The 20,723-nt window shown below is 49.9% G+C and overlaps 1 protein-coding gene and 1 pseudogene across 1 annotated transcript in view; both read right to left on the reverse strand.

Annotated features, from left to right (window-relative positions):
• Positions 1-4,819: 4,819 nt before the first annotated feature.
• The window catches only part of LOC146813655 (cullin-9-like), a 570,887-nt gene continuing 554,983 nt past the window's right edge, over positions 4,820-20,723 (reverse strand). Inside the window, exon 34 of the mRNA XM_085610143.1 lies at positions 4,820-5,630. Coding sequence (XP_085466269.1) covers positions 5,325-5,630 — 306 coding nt within the window. The 3' untranslated portion in view covers positions 4,820-5,324. The remainder of the gene's footprint in view (positions 5,631-20,723) is intronic.
• LOC146813656 (U6 spliceosomal RNA) lies at positions 10,916-11,011 on the reverse strand (annotated as a pseudogene).

Below are 20,723 nucleotides of genomic sequence, written 5' to 3' on the forward strand. Positions count from 1 at the left end.
ACACCCAAGTTGGTTCTGCTAACCACAAGGACAGCCGTGAAGATCGAGGGCCGCAAGGGCTGGATTCATTCAAGTCATATCAAGAAATTTCATGGACAATACTCGGGTATAGACATTGTGCCCTGCACTCCCTCACAGACTGATTCAAAACTTCCTTTGGTTGAAAAAACTGAAAATGAACTCTATAAAGCTAAATTGAGGCCTAGAACGTCAGACGGTTTGATTGTTTAAGTCCTCTCCTAGGTGAAGCGGTTGAATCTGTCTCTGACATGTATCCTCTAGACCTGAATCATGGACAGTCGCGAAAAATGATGAAACGACAGGCGTATTGTAAATTACTGCGTAGCCATTGCATAGTGACATTAATAATCTTGTTTTTCTTGAGTCTTTTAATAATTACTGCAAGCATATTGTTGCACATATATTACCCTATTTCTAGACATGTTTATAATGTTACTGCTGAACATTCTTTTAGTGACTTACCTCCGCATGAATTGTCTTATAGACTTGCGCTGCGCAATAACACTTTCATTAGTATGTTACATCATTCCCATCAGACTAGTAATGCCACTAATTGTTGGGTGTGTGGTCGGCTCCCTCCCTATCAGAATTATGAAGGAGTCCTGCCATTCTTTCCACACCCATTTACACATAACGGCTCCTGTGGAGCATGGTTTAGTTTAATCAATTCCATAGATTCAGACACAGCTGTTTACCAAGATCAGTGGGTATGGGGAAATCTGAACCTAGTTTTACTCAAGGTCTGCTACCCTGACAAGGAGGGTCGCCCCAAAAGAACAGGAACTAATCTAGAAAATGAAGTATATGGATTAGGTAATTTTACACCTAATCCCATGATTCTAAATGTCATATCCGAAGTTGAACTAGTCTTACCCACCATGTCAGTATTCCCAGCAAAAGGGGAATTATGTGTAAGAAAGGTTGATTCTATACATATGGGCCATAGTAAATGCACTACTATAGTAGAATTCAGTGATCAAGGCAAATCTTCATTTAGAGCTTATCACCACTCCTACTTTATATGTGGTCAGACTGCATATATGCGTCTGCCTCTAGACTGGGACGGTACCTGCTACATTGCATTCCTTTTGCCACCTGTTTTTCTAGCTCCTCCGGATTATTACAGAAATATTCATTTAGTACACAACAGAGAGCGGAGAGATCTCCCAATTGTCGATTATACTGAAACAGCATGGGAGAAATACACAGATTTCAATAAAGGCATCTTTCCCTATATAGGTACTGTTACTAATAGTAAACTGATACGTAGATTAACTAGAACCCTTGAAGCAGTAGTGAATGAAACTATTTCCGCCCTAGGCAATTTAACAGAAGAGCAGTCTGCTATGCGGATTGTTGTGCTTCAAAATCGTCTTGTCCTTGACGTCATCCTGGCTGATAGGGGCGGAGCTTGTAGGGTCATCGGATCAAGCTGCTGCGTATTCATACCAGAAAATTCGCCATCAGTATATAAAGCCATAACTCGCCTTCATAAGATTGTAAACCAGATACACCAGAACCCAGGCACTTGGACTTGGTCCAGTTGGTTTTGGAGTGTGATATCAGCCTGGGGATGGAGAGTTCTATCCTTCCTAGGTATTGGCCTTCTCATACTATTCAGTTGCTGTCTATGTCTACAATGTGGACCAGCGATCTGTGGTCTGTGTGCCACATCATGTATTCCACCACCAAGATTTCATTCGTCACGGAAGAAGAAAGAAGAACAAATGATGTTATATTAACAGATCAATGGATTAATGAAGATTGATATCTCTTAACGGGCAAGTAGGGGACAAGGAGGGAATGTGGAAATATGGATTTTTCTGGTCAGTTATGTCCCCATATCTTGGACCCCAACGGTTCTATGTGCATGTCACAAGTACATGTATGTTCCCTCCAGTTCCAGTTATGAAGACGCAAATACATGTGCGTCCACCGTCAACATGTCCTCTGTCAGATCCGCCATGAATAGGCCGGATATTCCATTCCTAAGTACGAAAGGCCACCGGCTTTATATGGTTCACTTATGCCATTTTACAGTCCAGGCAAGTAGGCCCAGATTCTGTCATCAAACTCTTCTTGCTTTCTGCCTCTGAAAGCTCCAGTTCGAGCCTGCATCTGTGACCATGAACTTTGTCTCATTCTCTGCGCGGCTCACGAAGCCTGACATCAGCCTATTCTCTGCCAAGAACTGTATTTCACCTTCGAATTATCTGCTTCCCCCTCAGCCGATGCATTCCTGCCTAGTAGTTTAAGTAAACATTCTTCCAGTTACCAAGCAAAGGGCCCGGCTTCTCTGTCCTCATGCAAGTAATTCATAGTCCTGTCACCATGGAATATTTCTACCCCCTCGCATTTAGTGTAGACACTTAGACGCTTGTACACGCACGCACAGTCAGTATAGAATAGATTCTGTCCGAGAGTCCTTCTTTTATGGATAACATAGTTCTTTAAACATAGGATGTTAGATATGATTTGGGATTAGGTTGACTTGACCCCCCAGACTTCTTGTCTCCACATGTAGAGCTAAATGTCAAGTCCCCTTCACCCCCTAGTTACACGTCAATTACACGTCATGCTTCTGCGCGCGCATCTATGCCAAGTATTATCTTATAGATCCACCTATAGGTGACATCATAACCAATTATGTTCCTTTTTACTCCTTGTTCCACCCATTTTCGGTTACGCAGACAACTCGTCATTTTCCTTATCAATTGTTACGCCTATTGCATTCGCTTCATTGTAATGTATGTACTATAAAAGTCATTTCATGTCAATAATGTATGTACTTCACTTCCTGAACCCCCGTGGTGATGGAACTTGGAGCATCCGATTATAATCGATTATTGGAATAAAGCCCATTCCGAACCTCTAATACCACGGATTCTGCCTCTCATTTTACTGAGCTATTTTATTATGTTTCTGTATCAAATTCAGTCCTGGTAAAGGAAAATTATTTACCACAGGACAATGACATGCGGTTTGCTCGGTCCTGATCTACCGGAAGGCTTAAGTTTCTTCGGAGCCGAGCCTGGCGGCGGGGTTTCTGAAGGATGTTTTCGGTCTCGACTGGGGCCAGCAGGCGAAGTCTTAACCAATGCCTTTGGCTTTGGTGGGGTTGGGGCAGGGGCAGTAGTACTCACACGTTGCCCAGGAGTGATGGGTCGTCTGAGTCGTCTGCTTCGGAAATTATTTGTAGATCTTTGGAATCTTCTTCCGGGACATCGGGCCTTCATCAAAGATGTCCTCTGGTTCCGGAGCTGGTCTCTGTGCCATGATGTGGCGTAGAGCCCTTCGATCCCGAATGGTCTATTTGGATCGAAAGGATGCACAGGCTGGGCAGCTGGACTCGTCGTGTTCCGGTGATAGGCACAGGTTGCAGACTTTGTGGTGGTCACTGTGCGGAAATTTTGCTCCACACTGGGGGCCTTTTTTGAACGCGTCCTTTCCATGAGCCGTAGAGCTCACGGCGTGGATAGGCCCAGCAGCCTGCGTCGACGTCCGGAATCGAGCCGATGTAATCGATGTCGAGAATGAAGGTGCTTCGATGTTTTGTGTGAAGTTTTTCGCTTCGAAAGGCTTGGAATTTATATTTCCAACCGGAGCAGAAAAGTTGCATCCGAACCGAATGGCGGAAAAAAACAATCTAACGATGGAGTTGATGCCCATGCGCACTGTCGTCCAGGGGAGGAGTCACCTATCTCGTGACCAAAGACTTCTTCCGAAGACAACAACAACCTGCAAGCATCCGAGCCCAACACCAGATGGCGATCTACTATCCTAAGTGTGTGATCTGCAGCTCATATGCCTCAAACTTAATTTTACAAAACTAGCTAAATTATTTAATAAGCCTTAAATTAAAGTTAATACACAAATTGTCAAGAAACCAGTAATGCTCAGAGCAAAATGTGACATAATTATTTATATGTGAGGAGGCACACATACAGCGCTTGGAAATTGTTTGTAAACTAGAGGTCCACGCTCCGCATGTGTATTTTATCTTGGTTTAGAACAGAAATACAAGTGGTATCACAAATCACAATATGGAAACCACCCTGATACAGCAGACACTCGTTTCGTCCACTGGGGTCCTTCCTGTGAAATACAGTTCTCAGATACTTCCTACAGCACATCACAGATGACTTTCCCTGTTCTTGATGCCTGCTACGATCTTGGACTGCCCAGCTGGTCATCAGATTTAGATTTAATCTTCCACTACCTACACCTCTATGTCGGGCTGTCACGCTTACTCTCACTATTGTATTACTTTTTCGTTTCTTACTTCTACTGGGGTCCAAACTGCAGTTCAGTATAGGTCTCTTTTTCCTGTATACCTTATGTTTTTACTTTCAATCGGATGCATTGTGTTGTAATATAAGATTGTTTTTATCAAACTTTCTGTTGCCTTGATAAAGCCTACTGTGGACAAAATCTGTCAGTTATATCCATATGGTTTAGCTATTGTTGTGATATGTAGCACAGCTTGTATTTTTATTCCAAGATGACAAACACAGACGGTTTGAAGTGTGGACTTCTAATTCACAATTTACAAACTATATGTGTGATACACCACAATTTAAGAATCTTTTTTTCCCCTTGTGGTTCTTCTTTTACTTCACTGTTCAGTATATATGGTTCCCTTTGGTCAGTGGCTGACCGACAGGGGTCACGCACAAGTCAGTATTTTTATCAGAATTATTGTATTTTTTCTCCTGACAGTGAGACAAAAGCAAATTTACAAGGGAGATATACATGCAGTTCTGTCAATTAAAAAAGTAAAAAGAGACAAGATGTCAAATTGAAGCTAGTACATTTTATTGAAAAAAATAATACTCCAGCCTCTCCAGACAGTGGTGCACATACCACACGCTAGATTCTCCAGGCAGCGGTGTGTATACGCCTGCATAGCCTCTTCCGACAGGGTGCGCGTACCCTTAGATAGACTTTTGATGACTGTGTGCATACTCAAAAGCCTTCAATACCAGCATCGCAATAAATCACTCCTACAGGTACGCATGCACGCACGAGGCTATGCTGGCTACAGAATACAGTATCTGTTGTACGTGCCAAACCCCATACCCACTGGTTGTGCAGCAGCCATGAGGACTACTTCCGTTTTAACCAGAATGAGCTGTGGAACCGCTGTCTTGTCTGCATCAATGGTCATTGCACACCCCTTTCTTTTCATTTTCCACTTCCGCTTCAAGATCAGAGGGCCTTCCTCGCGCCTTTCCGAGCGTGTCAATCATAATATATGATGGAGGTAGGATGGAAGAGACAGGCTCTGCTTCTTAGACCATGTTTTACCTGAAGGTAGAGAAGGTGAGTCTCTTGTCATCACTGGGGAGGTTGCTAATGCTGTTGTTGCTTACTTTTCGAATCTCTGCCGTATGGAAGACAATGGCAGGAGTCTCTTTGGGAGCAGGTGGTGGCTGTGGCTGGGGGTCCTCAGAGACGTACTCCAGCACGTGCGGTCGATCTTCATTGCGCCGGACGTAGCCCTCATTTATAAGATGCATGATACATGATAGGACGTCCGTGTGGCTACAACAGAAGTTCAGGAACTTGAGTGAAAATCTCTGATCACATTTCTGGCACGAGTCAATCACCTACAAAGCAAAAGCCAAATCTAAGTTAGGTAGTACAACCCTAGATCAGATGATCTTAAATACAACAAAATGCTTCGAACAGGTAATGTTTTGCTTCTAACTGAACTTCTATAAAATATACATTAACAAAAGTACAATAATAAAAGGAAAAAGTTATTTAAGAGATTACTTAACTGGAACTTTATGACTTAGGTGGAAAACTGCAAGAGGGTTGGAAACCTCATATTGCACTTTTCAAAAACGCCTGCTTCTCACCCTCTTCAATGCCATATGAAGGCTGCCCCTCTCAACAGACTCCCCAATGTAAGTAATTGTAAGGAGCTGCTGCTGTGATGTATGAAACATGTCTTGTAAGACAAGTGTGAGGATATTGCCCTTAAAGTGCTGTGTGCTACAGTCTTTGAATTTTCTAGATTCCCATAAACCAGACATGCTCTTCTTAACAGAGATCTGGCTTCATGAATCCTCTGTCCGGGGTTTGATTGCTGCCACTCCACCGGCTATAATATAGTCAGGCAAGACCGTCTGAATCTCATGAGATGTGTTATCGCCATTGTTCATCACTCAAACATTACATGTTCCATTGTAGAAAAGAAAAATCGTATATTGCTGCAGAATGCTTTTTTTTTTGTTTTAAAATTCAACCTCTCTGGCTCCTGTGGCGCACTCATTTACCGTACGCCTGGACGTCAATCTTTATTGCTTACTTTTTAGCTCCTCATATTCTCAAAACAGCCACATTTTCTACTCTTGGAGACTTGAATTTCGACCTAGAAAAAACCAGTGCCCTTCCAGAAACCAATCATCTCCTCAACTCCATTTTAGGTCTTCAACAGTTACTAGTTACTCGGGCACACTGTGTAGGACTAATCACTTTAAAAAATATATATAATCTCCTCTTTTATTGTCGGACGTCTGACACAAATCACCTAATTTGTCTTGTGTCTCGTCTCATCAGCACTACCTAAACTGCCTTCTGTGCCCCTTACTTCCACAAAACCTTGCTCTGAAGAAGTCTTTATTTGTGCCAACGCATTTAACACCTGGTGGCACATATCCTGCGATGCTACTACACCACTCAAAGCTGATCACCTCCCACTGGAAACATTTTTTTATTAAAACTTTTTATTGAAAAAAAAAGTCTCATTTCAACACCCCAGTGGAAGCATTCTATCGCCCCTTGGTACAATGATTAACTGGGTAAACACATAAGCAAGCACTTACAACACAACTGGATGAAAAAATGATAATTATTCTGATAAACTTAAATGTCAAGAGCTTTAACAAACATAAGTCACTCACCAGCACTACCCGTATCTCGCATCATGCCATCAAAATCAAAAATGCCACAATTCACCCAAAACATGTTCTCAATCATCAAGAGTCTCTGCCAACATTTTGCAGTTATCACAGCAACTTTGTGCTGATTTGTCTAACTTTTCATGGATAAAATGTCCAAAATCGACCTCAATTTCTCTGTGTATATGCCTATAGATCTGCCTACACTGCCATCAATGATACTTCCCCACAGAACTCTCGCTTCTCAGCCTTGGGCAGGTTCAAACCCTTATGCCTTCCATCACCCCAGGCTCGCCAGAGGGGTCTTGCCCACTGAGCGTCACTTCCCCTACAGAACTCTCGCTTCTCAGCCTTGGGCAGGTTCAAACCCTTATGCCTTCCATCACCCCAGGATCGCCAGAGGGGTCTTGCCCACTGAGCGTTCTGTCATTGGATAAGGGACAGATCATTCAGCCACTTAGTGAACTTCGCTCTCTTCCCCTCGGCCAAGCTATGATCCCAGATCTTGGAAGGAAGCACAAGTAATCCCGTTATCGTAAAAAAAAAACACATTCAATCCTTCAGCACTGTCACATTCCAGATCCATCTTTCTGTTTCCATTTCCCTCTAAACTACTAGAAAAAGCAGCCAATCTAAAACTGTTTAGTGTTTTGGAAATGGACGCTACCCTAGCTCCATCTGGCTTTCCCTCCATGCACAGCAGCAAGTCAACCATACTGTCCGTCTCCGATACCATCATATTTACAGTGGACCCAGGCCGCTCTCCTACACTGTTCCTACTCAATCTTTCTGCAGCATTCCACACAGCTTCCCATCCTATTCTGTTCTCATCTTGTAAATGTGCCTTGAAGTGGCTTCACGCTTTCCTCTCCGATCACACGTCAGTAGTACACTTTGCACTGTTGTAGTCTGTCAGCAGCATGGTGTTCCAAGATCTTAACTCAGCCCCACTCTGTTTGACATATATTCTCTCCTCCTGCTGCTTAATACACAAATATGGATGTGAGATCTTGTCCTATGATGATGACACAACTTGTGATGTTTATTTTGACCCAAGTTTCTAAGACTCAGACAAGACAGAGGTCATTATCTTCTGACAGTTGTTCATCAGGCTAGGATCCTTCCACTCTGGAGCTCTGCCCTACAACTGTATCTGCCACAAGAAATCTTGGCATACTGATGAAGAACAAACTTATTACTAAACATATTAATTAGGCAGCTGCGGGTCTGTTTACATTATCACAGAACGTTCCAAAGGTTCTCCATTTAGAACAAGTTACTTATATTTGGTAATGATATATCTGTAACAGACCTATATTAGTTATGGATTCCTCACCTTAGAATTACCCCCAGGCGTCAGACTGGATCCGAAGATTTTTTTCCTCAGCAGTACCTCTGAGCGTCAGTCGACTCCACGTTCGTCGTTGGCGTTGTGATCGCCGGAATGACGTCGCAGTATCTACTTAGACACCGCACCTGCACACTGACGTCAGTTCTTTACACGATATTCCACGCCAGAAGCACAGAGCCATGCAAGACACTGACCACTGGTGTACAAAAACTAGGGCCCTGAAAGGGAGTCCCTTACCCCAGAAGTCAGTTCGCATAATGGGGAGGATGGGTGGGGCGGTGAGGAATCCATAACTAATATATGTCTCTTTCAGATATATCGTTGCCGAGGGTAATTAACTTGTTCATCTGAAAGAGACTATTAGTTATGGATTCCTCACCTTAGAATAGATACCCCAGCAATACCGACCCCGGAGGTGGGTCTGCAAACTAAGTTCACACCAGAAAGTCTTGGAGAACTGAACGGCCAAAGAAGCCGTCCCTCCGGACTTGGCTGTCCAGGCAGTAGTGTTTAGCAAACGTGTGCAATGAAGCCCACATGGCTGCCTGGCAGATGTCATGAAGACAGACGTGCCAAAGCAGTAGTGGCTGCCGTCGCCCTGTTGGAATGGGAGCGCAGCCCCACTGGAGGTTCCTTCTTTGTCAAGGAATAACAGATTTTGATGCTAAGGGCCAACCATCGAAAGATGGTCCACTTTTGCACAGCCCAACCTTTCTTGGCACCCACATAGCCAACAAAGAGCTGGTCATCCACCCAAAATTGCTTTGTGCGATCCAGATAAAATGAAAGCGCACGCTTTGGATCCAGACGGTGGAGCCTCTCCTCTTTAGAAGGATGCGGGGGCGGGAAGAAGGTGGGCAAAGTGATGGTCTGTCCTATGTGGAAAGAGTAAACCACTTTGTCAAAGAAAGAAGGCCTAGTCCGAAGGACAACTTTGTCTGGATGAACAGCCAGTAATGGAGGTTTTGAAGAAAGAGCCTGAAGCTCAATCACCCAGAGAAGAGGTGATGGCAACCAAAAAGGCAGTTTTAAGAGTCAAAAGTCTGAGAGGACAGTTAGGTAGCGGCATGAAAGGAGCGCACATAAGGAAGTGACAACCAGGTTTAAGTCCCACGGGGCATTAGGAAAGGAATAGGAGGAAACAAGTGAGTAACGCCCTTAAGGAAGCGATTTACCATAGAGGACTTGAAGAGAAGGCTGATCAGGCAGCCGGAGAAAGGCTGAAATGGGCGAACAATAGCCTTTTAGAGAGTCCAGAGCAGGGGCGGCTGGTGTTAATGGGCATCGCCCTGCGCCAACCACTCTGAGAGGAGAGGCAAAAAGAGAGTTTAAAAAATCGTCACGCAGCTGAAAATAAACTACTACTTGCTGCTCTCTTGTTTTTTATGGGCAGCTGTGAGGAACTTTGCAGATGTCCTGCTCCTGCTGGGCGAGGTATTCTTCGACCTGCAGGCACAAGCTACAGCTGTGACATCAGGGCAGAGGGCGTGCCGATTTTCAATGTCATGAATAAGGTTCGATTTCGGGCGCTTACACAATGGCCCTGGGAGGAGTTCACAGAACTCCATTCATTTCAATAGCAGGGGGCGGGGCAGGCTGAGAAGGAGAATGAGGTAATGGGTGGTAACAATTTAAACTCATCACGAGAGGGGGCGGGCTGTAGGAGGGGTGCAGCCGGATTCTGTCCTCATTCCTCGTGTGTCTTCGTGTGCTTTCACTTTTGTAAACGTTATTCATGAGGCGGAAGCTGTGCCTGCGCCCTTCCTCTGTGGACACCTCTCTCATCTGGTTTGAAGCAACACAGGCCCAAAAGAATACAGGTTGGCACCTATGTTCCCTTTAACTGCTATTACATGAGCCCCCTGGCTACATTAGAGAGTTCAGCTATTTTCAGGCACCAGGTTAAGCGATTTGCCCAGAATCACATCACAGGATATAGAGTCGGCGCCAAGACTCGAGCAGCACATGCTTTTTTTTTTCTCTCTCTAACCTGTGTTTCAGCTCGTGCACAGCCTGTGTTTTTCTCTTTCGGCAGTGCACATCCTATGCCTGTGTCTTGTAGTGTTTACCCGATGTCGGTCTCTGTCTCTTCAGAGCACATTGCGCGCCTTTCTGTAGTGTGGCAGCCGGTAGCTGTCTCTTGTTAATTGTATTATCAGAAGGGGCTTAAAAATCCCAGGCTGCAAAAGTGACGATATTAGATAAAACTGAGGGGAGGAATCACACGTGGGCCTCTGTTGTCACCAGGCACGCACAAATACTGAACATGGCAAACATTCACCCCAGCGCAGCACAATCAGCAGAATATCTCCAACCTCCCGCCTTTGAAAACATCCTGCGTCAGTCAATAGTAGTACCTAAAAACACACAGATGGGAATATGAAAATCCATTTCACCTTGGTGGCACTGTCGACCAAAACTATTTGTTGAATTTATAAAAAAAAAAACAGTATCCGTCATGAAATAACTTCTCTATTTATATTCTTATGTTATACCCAGTCTGTGCAAGTGTCACAATACCATAGACAAACATTTTAAAAGGAAAGTTGTAGCTCCTCTTTTTCGTGTCAAAAGAAGGACGTAATTATATTGGACGGCCGTTATGCAGCTCAGTCATACAGTGATAATTGATGATAAATATCGGAAAACGTTCAAGAATTTGGTGTCATCCTTGCCCATGGGCCATACTAATCTCTGTATGGTTCCAATAAAGTCTAATTTTAAAACAATTCCTTACTACGAGTGTCTACATCAAAGTAAAAACTGGGGGTATTACGCTTGTGGTACTTTCCTAACAAAATAAACTAAGATTCTTTAAAGAAAAAAAAAATGTGGACGTAGAAAAAAACCTGCTTTACATCAATTGCATCGCAGGTGCACTATGGGTATGCAAGTTTTAAAAATGACATCCCTGCCCAGGCTGGTCGTTCTGCTCAGCTGGCAAAACACGTGTGACTGCAAGACCTATAGAAAGAACTATGGAGGAGATGAACTTCCGTTTAAATATCATGATGATGTTTAATACATTCTCAGGGAACCAGTTGAAAGTGTCTCACTGAACTGGTTAATGTCTCATTCTGCTGGTTAATTGTACCTTGTGAATCTGGTTAATAGTGTCTCAGGGAACTGGTTAATAGACACTACTGCTTAATAGTGATTCTCAAGAAACTGGTTATTAGTGCCTGTTGGACTTGGCCCTTTTCCCAGAAATTTTTCTCTTTTCTGTGGAACCACATATGAATGCTGTATGAATGTGTGCAGACTGAGTTTCCCCATTTTAAAAATGTAATTTAAAATGGATGCCAAAGCTGTGTGGTTGCGCCGTTTGACTGAGCTAGGTTGACAGTCTAGGCGTTATTTCCCAGCAGCCCCAGCTTTTGGAGGGAAGCCTGGCACCCAGGGTGCTCTACCCCTCCCCCTAGGCCAGTTAGAGCCAGTTTTCCCAGACGCTTCTAGAAGCTTCTGGCACTGTCTGGAAGGTGGGGTGAGGGGCGTCTAAAGGGCGGAGCTGGGCTGCCATGCAGTCAGTCAGAGGGTGGACCTGGAAGAGAGGGGACCTGCTGCCAGGGGTTACCGCCACATAGGCCTGTGTGCTGGGCCCTGAGCCTACCTACCCCCCCCCCTACTGTCCACAGGGCGAGGGAAAGATATAGTTGGGGCAACGCAAACCTGGAGAAGCCCTCGCAGGAGTTTTAGGCGGTAGGATCAGTCAGGGACCTATGCCTCTGAAGGTGACAGGGTTTAGGCACTGCCCTTTAAGTGAGTGAGGGATCCTGAACTACCCACTGATCTGGCCCGGCGAGAGGAGAATCCAGGGACGACAGGCAGAGACTGAGTAGTCCGTCTGCAGCCCCCAACGCAACTTCCCCCCCCTCAAGAAACCCTCAATCAAGGGGCAGGGACCAGAGAACGCTATCTACAAGCTCCCTGGAAGGAGAGCGCTATTTGCAAGCCCCTGGAAGGAGAGCGCTATTTACAAGCCCCTGGAAGGAGAGCGCTATTTGCAAGTCCCTGGAAGGAGAGCGCTATTTACAAGCCCCTGGAAGGAGAGCGCTATTTGCAAGCCCCTGGAAGGAGAGCGCTATTTACAAGCCCCTGGAAGGAGAGCGCTAGGTTTGGTGAGCGCTATCTTACAAGTGACTGTGCACTGCCCCTAAAGCTGGTGGGACCGCCTAGCGCCTGCAAAGCGCTACACCTCGTGGCCCAAAGGAGGTGAGGAGTGTGTGGCCAGGGAGAGCTGGGCGCTGAAAGACATATCGGGAGCCTACCCCGTGTGCCAGCCTACTGAGGAGCCCAGCGGGAGCCCACCCCGCGTGATATCGCCGTCGGCGCGAGTGCCCACTGCCTCGGCGCCTATTCCTTACATCGGGAGCCTACCCCGCGTGTGTGCCACCTTTGAAGGCTTAATCACAACATCGGGAGCCCACCCTGTGTGTGTGCCGCCACGCGGTGTTGGTGTTTGTGAAGGCGGGAGCCTACCCCGCACTTCAAAACTGCCCCGGAATCACCGCCGCAACCCGGGTTGCAGTGAGGAGAAGAGCAGGGCCGCCGCGCTGCCTGCGACGACCCGGAAGAAGTCGGGACCTCGCCCGAGCCGGCCGGAAGTGGCCGCGTGATCGAGCGGGGCTCCCGGGAGTCTGGGAGAGCCCCGCGAGCCGAGCCTAAGAGTCCCGGGTCCCGGGAGGGGGCCCGGGCGAAGACCCGACCGGTGCCTTGGTGGGCGGGGCTCTCGCGAGGTGACGAGAGCCCCGCAAGCACAGCGACCCAGGAGAGAAGAGGAAGGTCAGGGGCTCGAGGCGCATTGTCGGCGCCTGCCCCCACCGCCCAAGTGAAGCCGGAGAGAGTGACAGTTTGCTGCCGGGAGGCCGCAGCGACGCCTGACGCCTGCCAGGAGAGTGCCGGTGAGTGGGGCCTTGGTCCGCGCTTGCCTTGGTGGGAGGGGCGAAGTCGGGGCACATAGTCGGTGCCCGCCCCGGTGAATGCCCGGAGGGCCCCGTGGGGCCCATACTTACTGTAGGGACCTCCACCTCGCAGGAACTGGCTGGACTCGGTACAGCTGCCCCGACTGGCAGTGGGCAGCTGCCACGTGTGCCTAATCGGCTCGGGGAGCTCTTCAGTAAGCCGGTGAGGAGGAATATAATGCCGAGTGATAGGGGGTGAATTCGGGGTACATTGCCGGTGCCCGCCCCCAGTGTCCCTTCCTCATCACAACCCTGGATGCCCTGACCTACTGGAATGCCGGGGACTATAATTAAATGCATTTCTGGCCTAATGTTATGCTATGTGCAGCGCCAGATTTACAGGCCATGTTTGAAGCGCTATTGATTGGCAAGAAGCAGCGCTATGTTCATATGTCCTGGTTTTAAGGCGCTATTGAATTGATATGGGCAACGCTAGGGTAAATGCCTGATTTAAAATGCGATTCAATTGCCCCGTGCAGCGCTATGTTTAGTTGCCATGCCCTGCGCGCTAAGGCCTTGTTTTAACGCGCTATCGCCGTGAAAGGTGCAGCGCTATCTTCGAATGTCATGTTCTTAAGCGCTATGTTAATGGTGATGTCTAGATGCCAGGTTAAGGTGGTGATGCTCTGCCTACCCTAATTTCCTGCCTCAGGGGATGCCCAGGACGGTCATGTATATTGTGATGCTGTGAGGTTTCCGTTACAGGTGTTCCAGCCTAATGTCTCACGTCATGCCCTGATGTATTTTATTGCAGGATTCATGTGGATGGATGTTACCTTTATTCCTGTCACGTACATTTATTCTACCTGTGCTTCGCAATGGTTCTGGCAGCGGCCCGATTGGCCCTGCCATGTATATAATTCCCCCCTGTAAATTTGACCCAGCGCCAGTTGGCGCAGTGTAGAGATTACCTGTCACCTTGTGGTTTTGGACAATACAATAGTTCTTTTACCTAAACTGGTGTAGTGTCTCTTTTTGTAGTGTGCCTTGTGTGTCGCCTGTGTGTACTGCGTGGATGCTTTGCACATTTCCTCCGGAGTTTGGCCCGCCCGCTCTGCACCACGCTACCCGTTTCCAACATTGGTGTTCAGCGGTGGGATAGGACTTGTGTTTGCGCAGTACCGCAGCGACCACGGGTTGCACTGCAAACTGAGGATTGAAGGAATCTCAGGTTGTGGGGAATTATTGTTTTTTTTCCTTAATTGTGATTTCCTCCTGGAAGTGTGTTTTTAAACTGTGTCCCCTTGTTGCACTGTGGGTGGTGTGTCCCGGGTGTACCGTGCCAGGATGGGGTCAACCTACAACAAAGGTGATCTTGGGGAGTACACGGAGCAGGAAGTGATTTATTTCTGCAGGGAGAGAGGGATACCCCCAGTAGGCAACACACGCAGGAAGCTCTTTCTCTATGAGGCCCTCAAGAGGGGGGAACCCTTAGAGATTGGTGGGGACCTATCAGATTACCCCTCCGCATATTTAAAGGGTGGATTTAGTGGAGACCCGGGGGAGGACCTCCAGAGAGGGGAGGACTCCGACAGTGAGGGGGCCCCATCCATAACCCAGGAGGGTGGTGACACTGACGAGGAAGAGGAAGATGACCGGGGGGAGACGCCAGTAGCGAGTGAGGACACCAGAGTTAGGGAGTCCCGCGCTGGGTCCAGTCCCGGGGGCACTGCCCCGTCCCTTTCCCTGTCCCCAGAAGAGTGGGTAGATAGGAGGGAAGAGAGGGAGCATCAGCTGGCGCTGGGAAGGCTCAAGGTGGAGCTAGCGCGGCTGAGTGTGCAGGAGAAGAGGCTAGAGACGGAGAAGGTCCTAGCGCAGGAGAGGATGGCGGAGGCAGAGAGGGCCTTTGCCAGGGAGAGACCAGCTCGGGAGGGTAGGTTGTCCCCTGAGAGTGGTTTTTGTGGTCTGGATTCACCAGTAAGGGTGGGATCCAGTGGTGGCAGCGAGAGTGGATCCAATGTAGGGTGTCCCACTCCCAGAGCCCAGGAGACGGTGCCTGATTCCCAGGAAGAGGGGGACAGGTTAGAGTTCAGGGGCAGGGGAAAACTGTCCCACCAGTCCTGGGGGGAGTTTGTGGAGGTGTGTGGGACTGCATTGGAGGATTGGGTGGTGAGGAGTGCAGTGAATGAGTGGGAAGGGCTGTGCCAGGTACTCATCCGGGAGCACATGCTCAGAAATTGTTCCCCCAGGTTGCGTCACCACCTAGTACAGTGTGGGTTCTCCGACCCCAGGGAGCTTGCACAGGAGGCAGACCTCTGGGTGAGGGCCAGGGTGTCTGAGGAAGCATTGGGGAGTGACCCTGAAGGGGGTGGTGCAGGGATCTTCCAACCCAGCGAGGTGGGAGAGGTGGCGAATAGCCCAGCTAGGTCCCCGGGAAGAGAGAGGGTTGTAGGGCCTCACGACCTATCCATAGGAAGGAGTGAGACGGGGAGGTGTCCCGAGGTGCCCCAACCGCAGTCTCAGGGCCTGGAGAGTTCCGTAAGGGAGCCCCAGGTTGGGAGCCTAGGCTGTCCTGATGTGCCGCCCGGTGAGGGGGAGCCCCTAGTGTCAGGAGGACCCGGGGCATCTGTAATCAGAGCTCCTGAGGTTCTGGGGTTGGCCCAGTTGCAGGGTTTAGATCCTGGGCTGGGATGCCAGGTTCAGGGGTTGCCTGACCTGGCGGGTGGGGCATCTGTTAACAGTGTCCCCCCAGAATTGACTTCCAGGGGTACTTCTCCAGGTGGGAGGGTGCGGAACTCTGGAAGGGGGTGCAGAGGGAGGAAGGTCTCACCTCGGGCACCGGCTCAGCCACAGGGCTTAGATCCTGGGTTGGGAGGCCAGGGATGGGTACTGCCTGACCTGGCGGGTGGGACATCTGTTAGCAGTGTCCCCCCAGAATTGTCTTCCAGGGCTGGTACTCCCGTTGGGAGGGTGCGGAACTCTGGGAGGGGGTGCAGGGGGAGGGAGGACTCGCCCCTGGCACCGGTGCAGCCTAAGGGTTTAGACCCTAGGCTGGGGAACCAGTTGAAGGGTCAAGGCCCTGGACTGGGGAGAGAGTGGTGGTCTGAGGGTGCCTCGCATGGGAGTAGGGTGAGGAACCCCAGAAGGAGAGGTAGGGGGAGGAGAGCCTCGCCCCTGAGGGCTGGTCAGCCTGAGGGTCCGGACCCCAGGTGGGAGGACCAGTGGCAGTTCGGAACTGCAAGGAGAAGGAGGAGAGTGGTCAACGGGTACTACGGGCCTGGGGTTACTGCCCCCCACTCTGTGAGACCGCGAGGGCCAGAGACATCTGGGTGGCCTAGGGGCCAGTCCTGGCCACAACCAGCTAGGGAATCCCCGGGTGGTGGCTCAGTCGGTCGAGGAAGGTTTGAGAGAGGGAACCTTCGGGTTCCAGAGTGGAGGAGAACCTGCGGGTGCTCCTGCAGTTGCGGGCCTGCGTCCACCTTTTCTCGCCCTAAGCAGGGAAGCCCATCAAGGCATTGATCGGTCTACCCTGGCTTTTGGCTGGAAGGGGGTTGTGTTGGACTTGGCCCTTTTCCCAGAAATTTTTCTCTTTTCTGTGGAACCACATATGAATGCTGTATGAATGTGTGCAGACTGAGTTTCCCCATTTTAAAAATGTAATTTAAAATGGATGCCAAAGCTGTGTGGTTGCGCCGTTTGACTGAGCTAGGTTGACAGTCTAGGCGTTATTTCCCAGCAGCCCCAGCTTTTGGAGGGAAGCCTGGCACCCAGGGTGCTCTACCCCTCCCCCTAGGCCAGTTAGAGCCAGTTTTCCCAGACGCTTCTAGAAGCTTCTGGCACTGTCTGGAAGGTGGGGTGAGGGGCGTCTAAAGGGCGGAGCTGGGCTGCCATGCAGTCAGTCAGAGGGTGGACCTGGGAGAGAGGGGACCTGCTGCCAGGGGTTACCGCCACATAGGCCTGTGTGCTGGGCCCTGAGCCTACCTACCCCCCCCCCTACTGTCCACAGGGCGAGGGAAAGATATAGTTGGGGCAACGCAAACCTGGAGAAGCCCTCGCAGGAGTTTTAGGCGGTAGGATCAGTCAGGGACCTATGCCTCTGAAGGTGACAGGGTTTAGGCACTGCCCTTTAAGTGAGTGAGGGATCCTGAACTACCCACTGATCTGGCCCGGCGAGAGGAGAATCCAGGGACGACAGGCAGAGACTGAGTAGTCCGTCTGCAGCCCCCAACGCAACTTCCCCCCCCTCAAGAAACCCTCAATCAAGGGGCAGGGACCAGAGAACGCTATCTACAAGCTCCCTGGAAGGAAAGCGCTATTTGCAAGCCCCTGGAAGGAGAGCGCTATTTACAAGCCCCTGGAAGGAGAGCGCTATTTGCAAGTCCCTGGAAGGAGAGCGCTATTTACAAGCCCCTGGAAGGAGAGCGCTATTTGCAAGCCCCTGGAAGGAGAGCGCTATTTACAAGCCCCTGGAAGGTGAGCGCTATCTTACAAGTGACTGTGCACTGCCCCTAAAGCTGGTGGGACCGCCTAGCGCCTGCAAAGCGCTACACCTCGTGGCCCAAAGGAGGTGAGGAGTGTGTGGCCAGGGAGAGCTGGGCGCTGAAAGACATATCGGGAGCCTACCCCGTGTGCCAGCCTACTGAGGAGCCCAGCGGGAGCCCACCCCGCGTGATATCGCCGTCGGCGCGAGTGCCCACTGCCTCGGCGCCTATTCCTTACATCGGGAGCCTACCCCGCGTGTGTGCCACCTTTGAAGGCTTAATCACAACATCGGGAGCCCACCCCGTGTGTGTGCCGCCACGCGGTGTTGGTGTTTGTGAAGGCGGGAGCCTACCCCGCACTTCAAAACTGCCCCGGAATCACCGCCGCAACCCGGGTTGCAGTGAGGAGAAGAGCAGGGCCGCCGAGCTGCCTGCGACGACCCGGAAGAAGTCGGGACCTCGCCCGAGCCGGCCGGAAGTGGCCGCGTGATCGAGCGGGGCTCCCGGGAGTCTGGGAGAGCCCCGCGAGCCGAGCCTAAGAGTCCCGGGTCCCGGGAGGGGGCCCGGGCGAAGACCCGACCGGTGCCTTGGTGGGCGGGGCTCTCGCGAGGTGACGAGAGCCCCGCAAGCACAGCGACCCAGGAGAGAAGAGGAAGGTCAGGGGCTCGAGGCGCATTGTCGGCGCCTGCCCCCACCGCCCAAGTGAAGCCGGAGAGAGTGACAGTTTGCTGCCGGGAGGCCGCAGCGACGCCTGACGCCTGCCAGGAGAGTGCCGGTGAGTGGGGCCTTGGTCCGCGCTTGCCTTGGTGGGAGGGGCGAAGTCGGGGCACATAGTCGGTGCCCGCCCCGGTGAATGCCCGGAGGGCCCCGTGGGGCCCATACTTACTGTAGGGACCTCCACCTCGCAGGAACTGGCTGGACTCGGTACAGCTGCCCCGACTGGCAGTGGGCAGCTGCCACGTGTGCCTAATCGGCTCGGGGAGCTCTTCAGTAAGCCGGTGAGGAGGAATATAATGCCGAGTGATAGGGGGTGAATTCGGGGTACATTGCCGGTGCCCGCCCCCAGTGTCCCTTCCTCATCACAACCCTGGATGCCCTGACCTACTGGAATGCCGGGGACTATAATTAAATGCATTTCTGGCCTAATGTTATGCTATGTGCAGCGCCAGATTTACAGGCCATGTTTGAAGCGCTATTGATTGGCAAGAAGCAGCGCTATGTTCATATGTCCTGGTTTTAAGGCGCTATTGAATTGATATGGGCAACGCTAGGGTAAATGCCTGATTTAAAATGCGATTCAATTGCCCCGTGCAGCGCTATGTTTAGTTGCCATGCCCTGCGCGCTAAGGCCTTGTTTTAACGCGCTATCGCCGTGAAAGGTGCAGCGCTATCTTCGAATGTCATGTTCTTAAGCGCTATGTTAATGGTGATGTCTAGATGCCAGGTTAAGGTGGTGATGCTCTGCCTACCCTAATTTCCTGCCTCAGGGGATGCCCAGGACGGTCATGTATATTGTGATGCTGTGAGGTTTCCGTTACAGGTGTTCCAGCCTAATGTCTCGCGTCATGCCCTGATGTATTTTATTGCAGGATTCATGTGGATGGATGTTACCTTTATTCCTGTCACGTACATTTATTCTACCTGTGCTTCGCAATGGTTCTGGCAGCGGCCCGATTGGCCCTGCCATGTATATAATTCCCCCCTGTAAATTTGACCCAGCGCCAGTTGGCGCAGTGTAGAGATTACCTGTCACCTTGTGGTTTTGGACAATACAATAGTTCTTTTACCTAAACTGGTGTAGTGTCTCTTTTTGTAGTGTGCCTTGTGTGTCGCCTGTGTGTACTGCGTGGATGCTTTGCACATTTCCTCCGGAGTTTGGCCCGCCCGCTCTGCACCATGCTACCCGTTTCCAACAGTGCCTCAAGAAATTGGTTAATGGTGACTCAATTAACTGGTTAATAGATTCTAATAGAACTGGTTACAAGTACAACTAAGTGTCTCAAGAAACAGGGTGAGTGTCTGAGAAATCTTGCTAATAGTGTCTCACAGAATATGCAACGTCCTGCAGAACCGGTTATTAGAATATCGTGCAATTAGTTAATAGTGTCACAGGGTATAGTTTAATAGTGTGTCATGGTTACGCTCGCGACGTAACACTTATTCTCAACTTTTACGCCCTACCACTTTCAAATGTCACCAGCCGCCACTGGCCCAGAGCAGAACCCTGCTGGGCCAAAGAAAGAATGAAGAGGAGAACCTCTGAAAGAAGGGCAGAAAGGGGATCCACAGCCTTTGCTGTGAACCATGCCACAAATATGATCCACCTACAGGTGAAGGGACGCCTGGCTGCCAAGATAATGTTATGACTTCGGCAGCATGGTTGAAAGCTCTCAACTGTCGCCACTCAATCTCCGGGCAAGGAGGTGGAGGCTGGACAGGTTCAGGTGGAGGACTGTCCCCTGCTGCTGCGAAGATCCTTCCGAAGAGGCAATCTGATCGGGGGATCTACAGCCATGTGCAGAAGCTATGGATACCAGACTCTTCATGCCCAGTTCGGGGCCACAAGAATAACTTGGGCTCGGTGGCACTTGATCTTCTTCAGCACTCCGGGCAGAAGTGTTACAGGCTGAAAGGTGTATAGAAGACCACAACTCCACTCGCGACGAAAAGTGTCGCCGAGCGAGTACCGCCTTGGAAATTCCAACGAGCAGAACTTGTGACATTGCGCATTCTCTTCAGTGGCGAATAGATCTAACCAAGGCTCTCCCCATTGCTAAAAGAGACCTTGCACCACCTTTGAGTGAAGACACCATTGATCCATCATGCACCAGCGGCTGAGTTAGTCTCTCTGGCATTCAGAGAACCTGCCAGGTGTTGAACCACCAGGGACATGCCCTGATGTTCCAGCCACTTCCAGCGATGAAGTGCCTCCTGACATAGGGTCCACGCACCCACCCCGCCCTGGTTGTTGCAGTACCACATGGCGGTGGTGTTGTACGTGAACACCTGCGCTACTCTCCCTTTGACAGCAGGAAGGAATGCCTTCAGTGCAAGACTGATC

Source organism: Triturus cristatus, chromosome 6, assembly GCF_964204655.1.
Source record: "Triturus cristatus chromosome 6, aTriCri1.1, whole genome shotgun sequence".
Taxonomy (NCBI): Eukaryota; Metazoa; Chordata; class Amphibia; order Caudata; family Salamandridae; genus Triturus; species Triturus cristatus.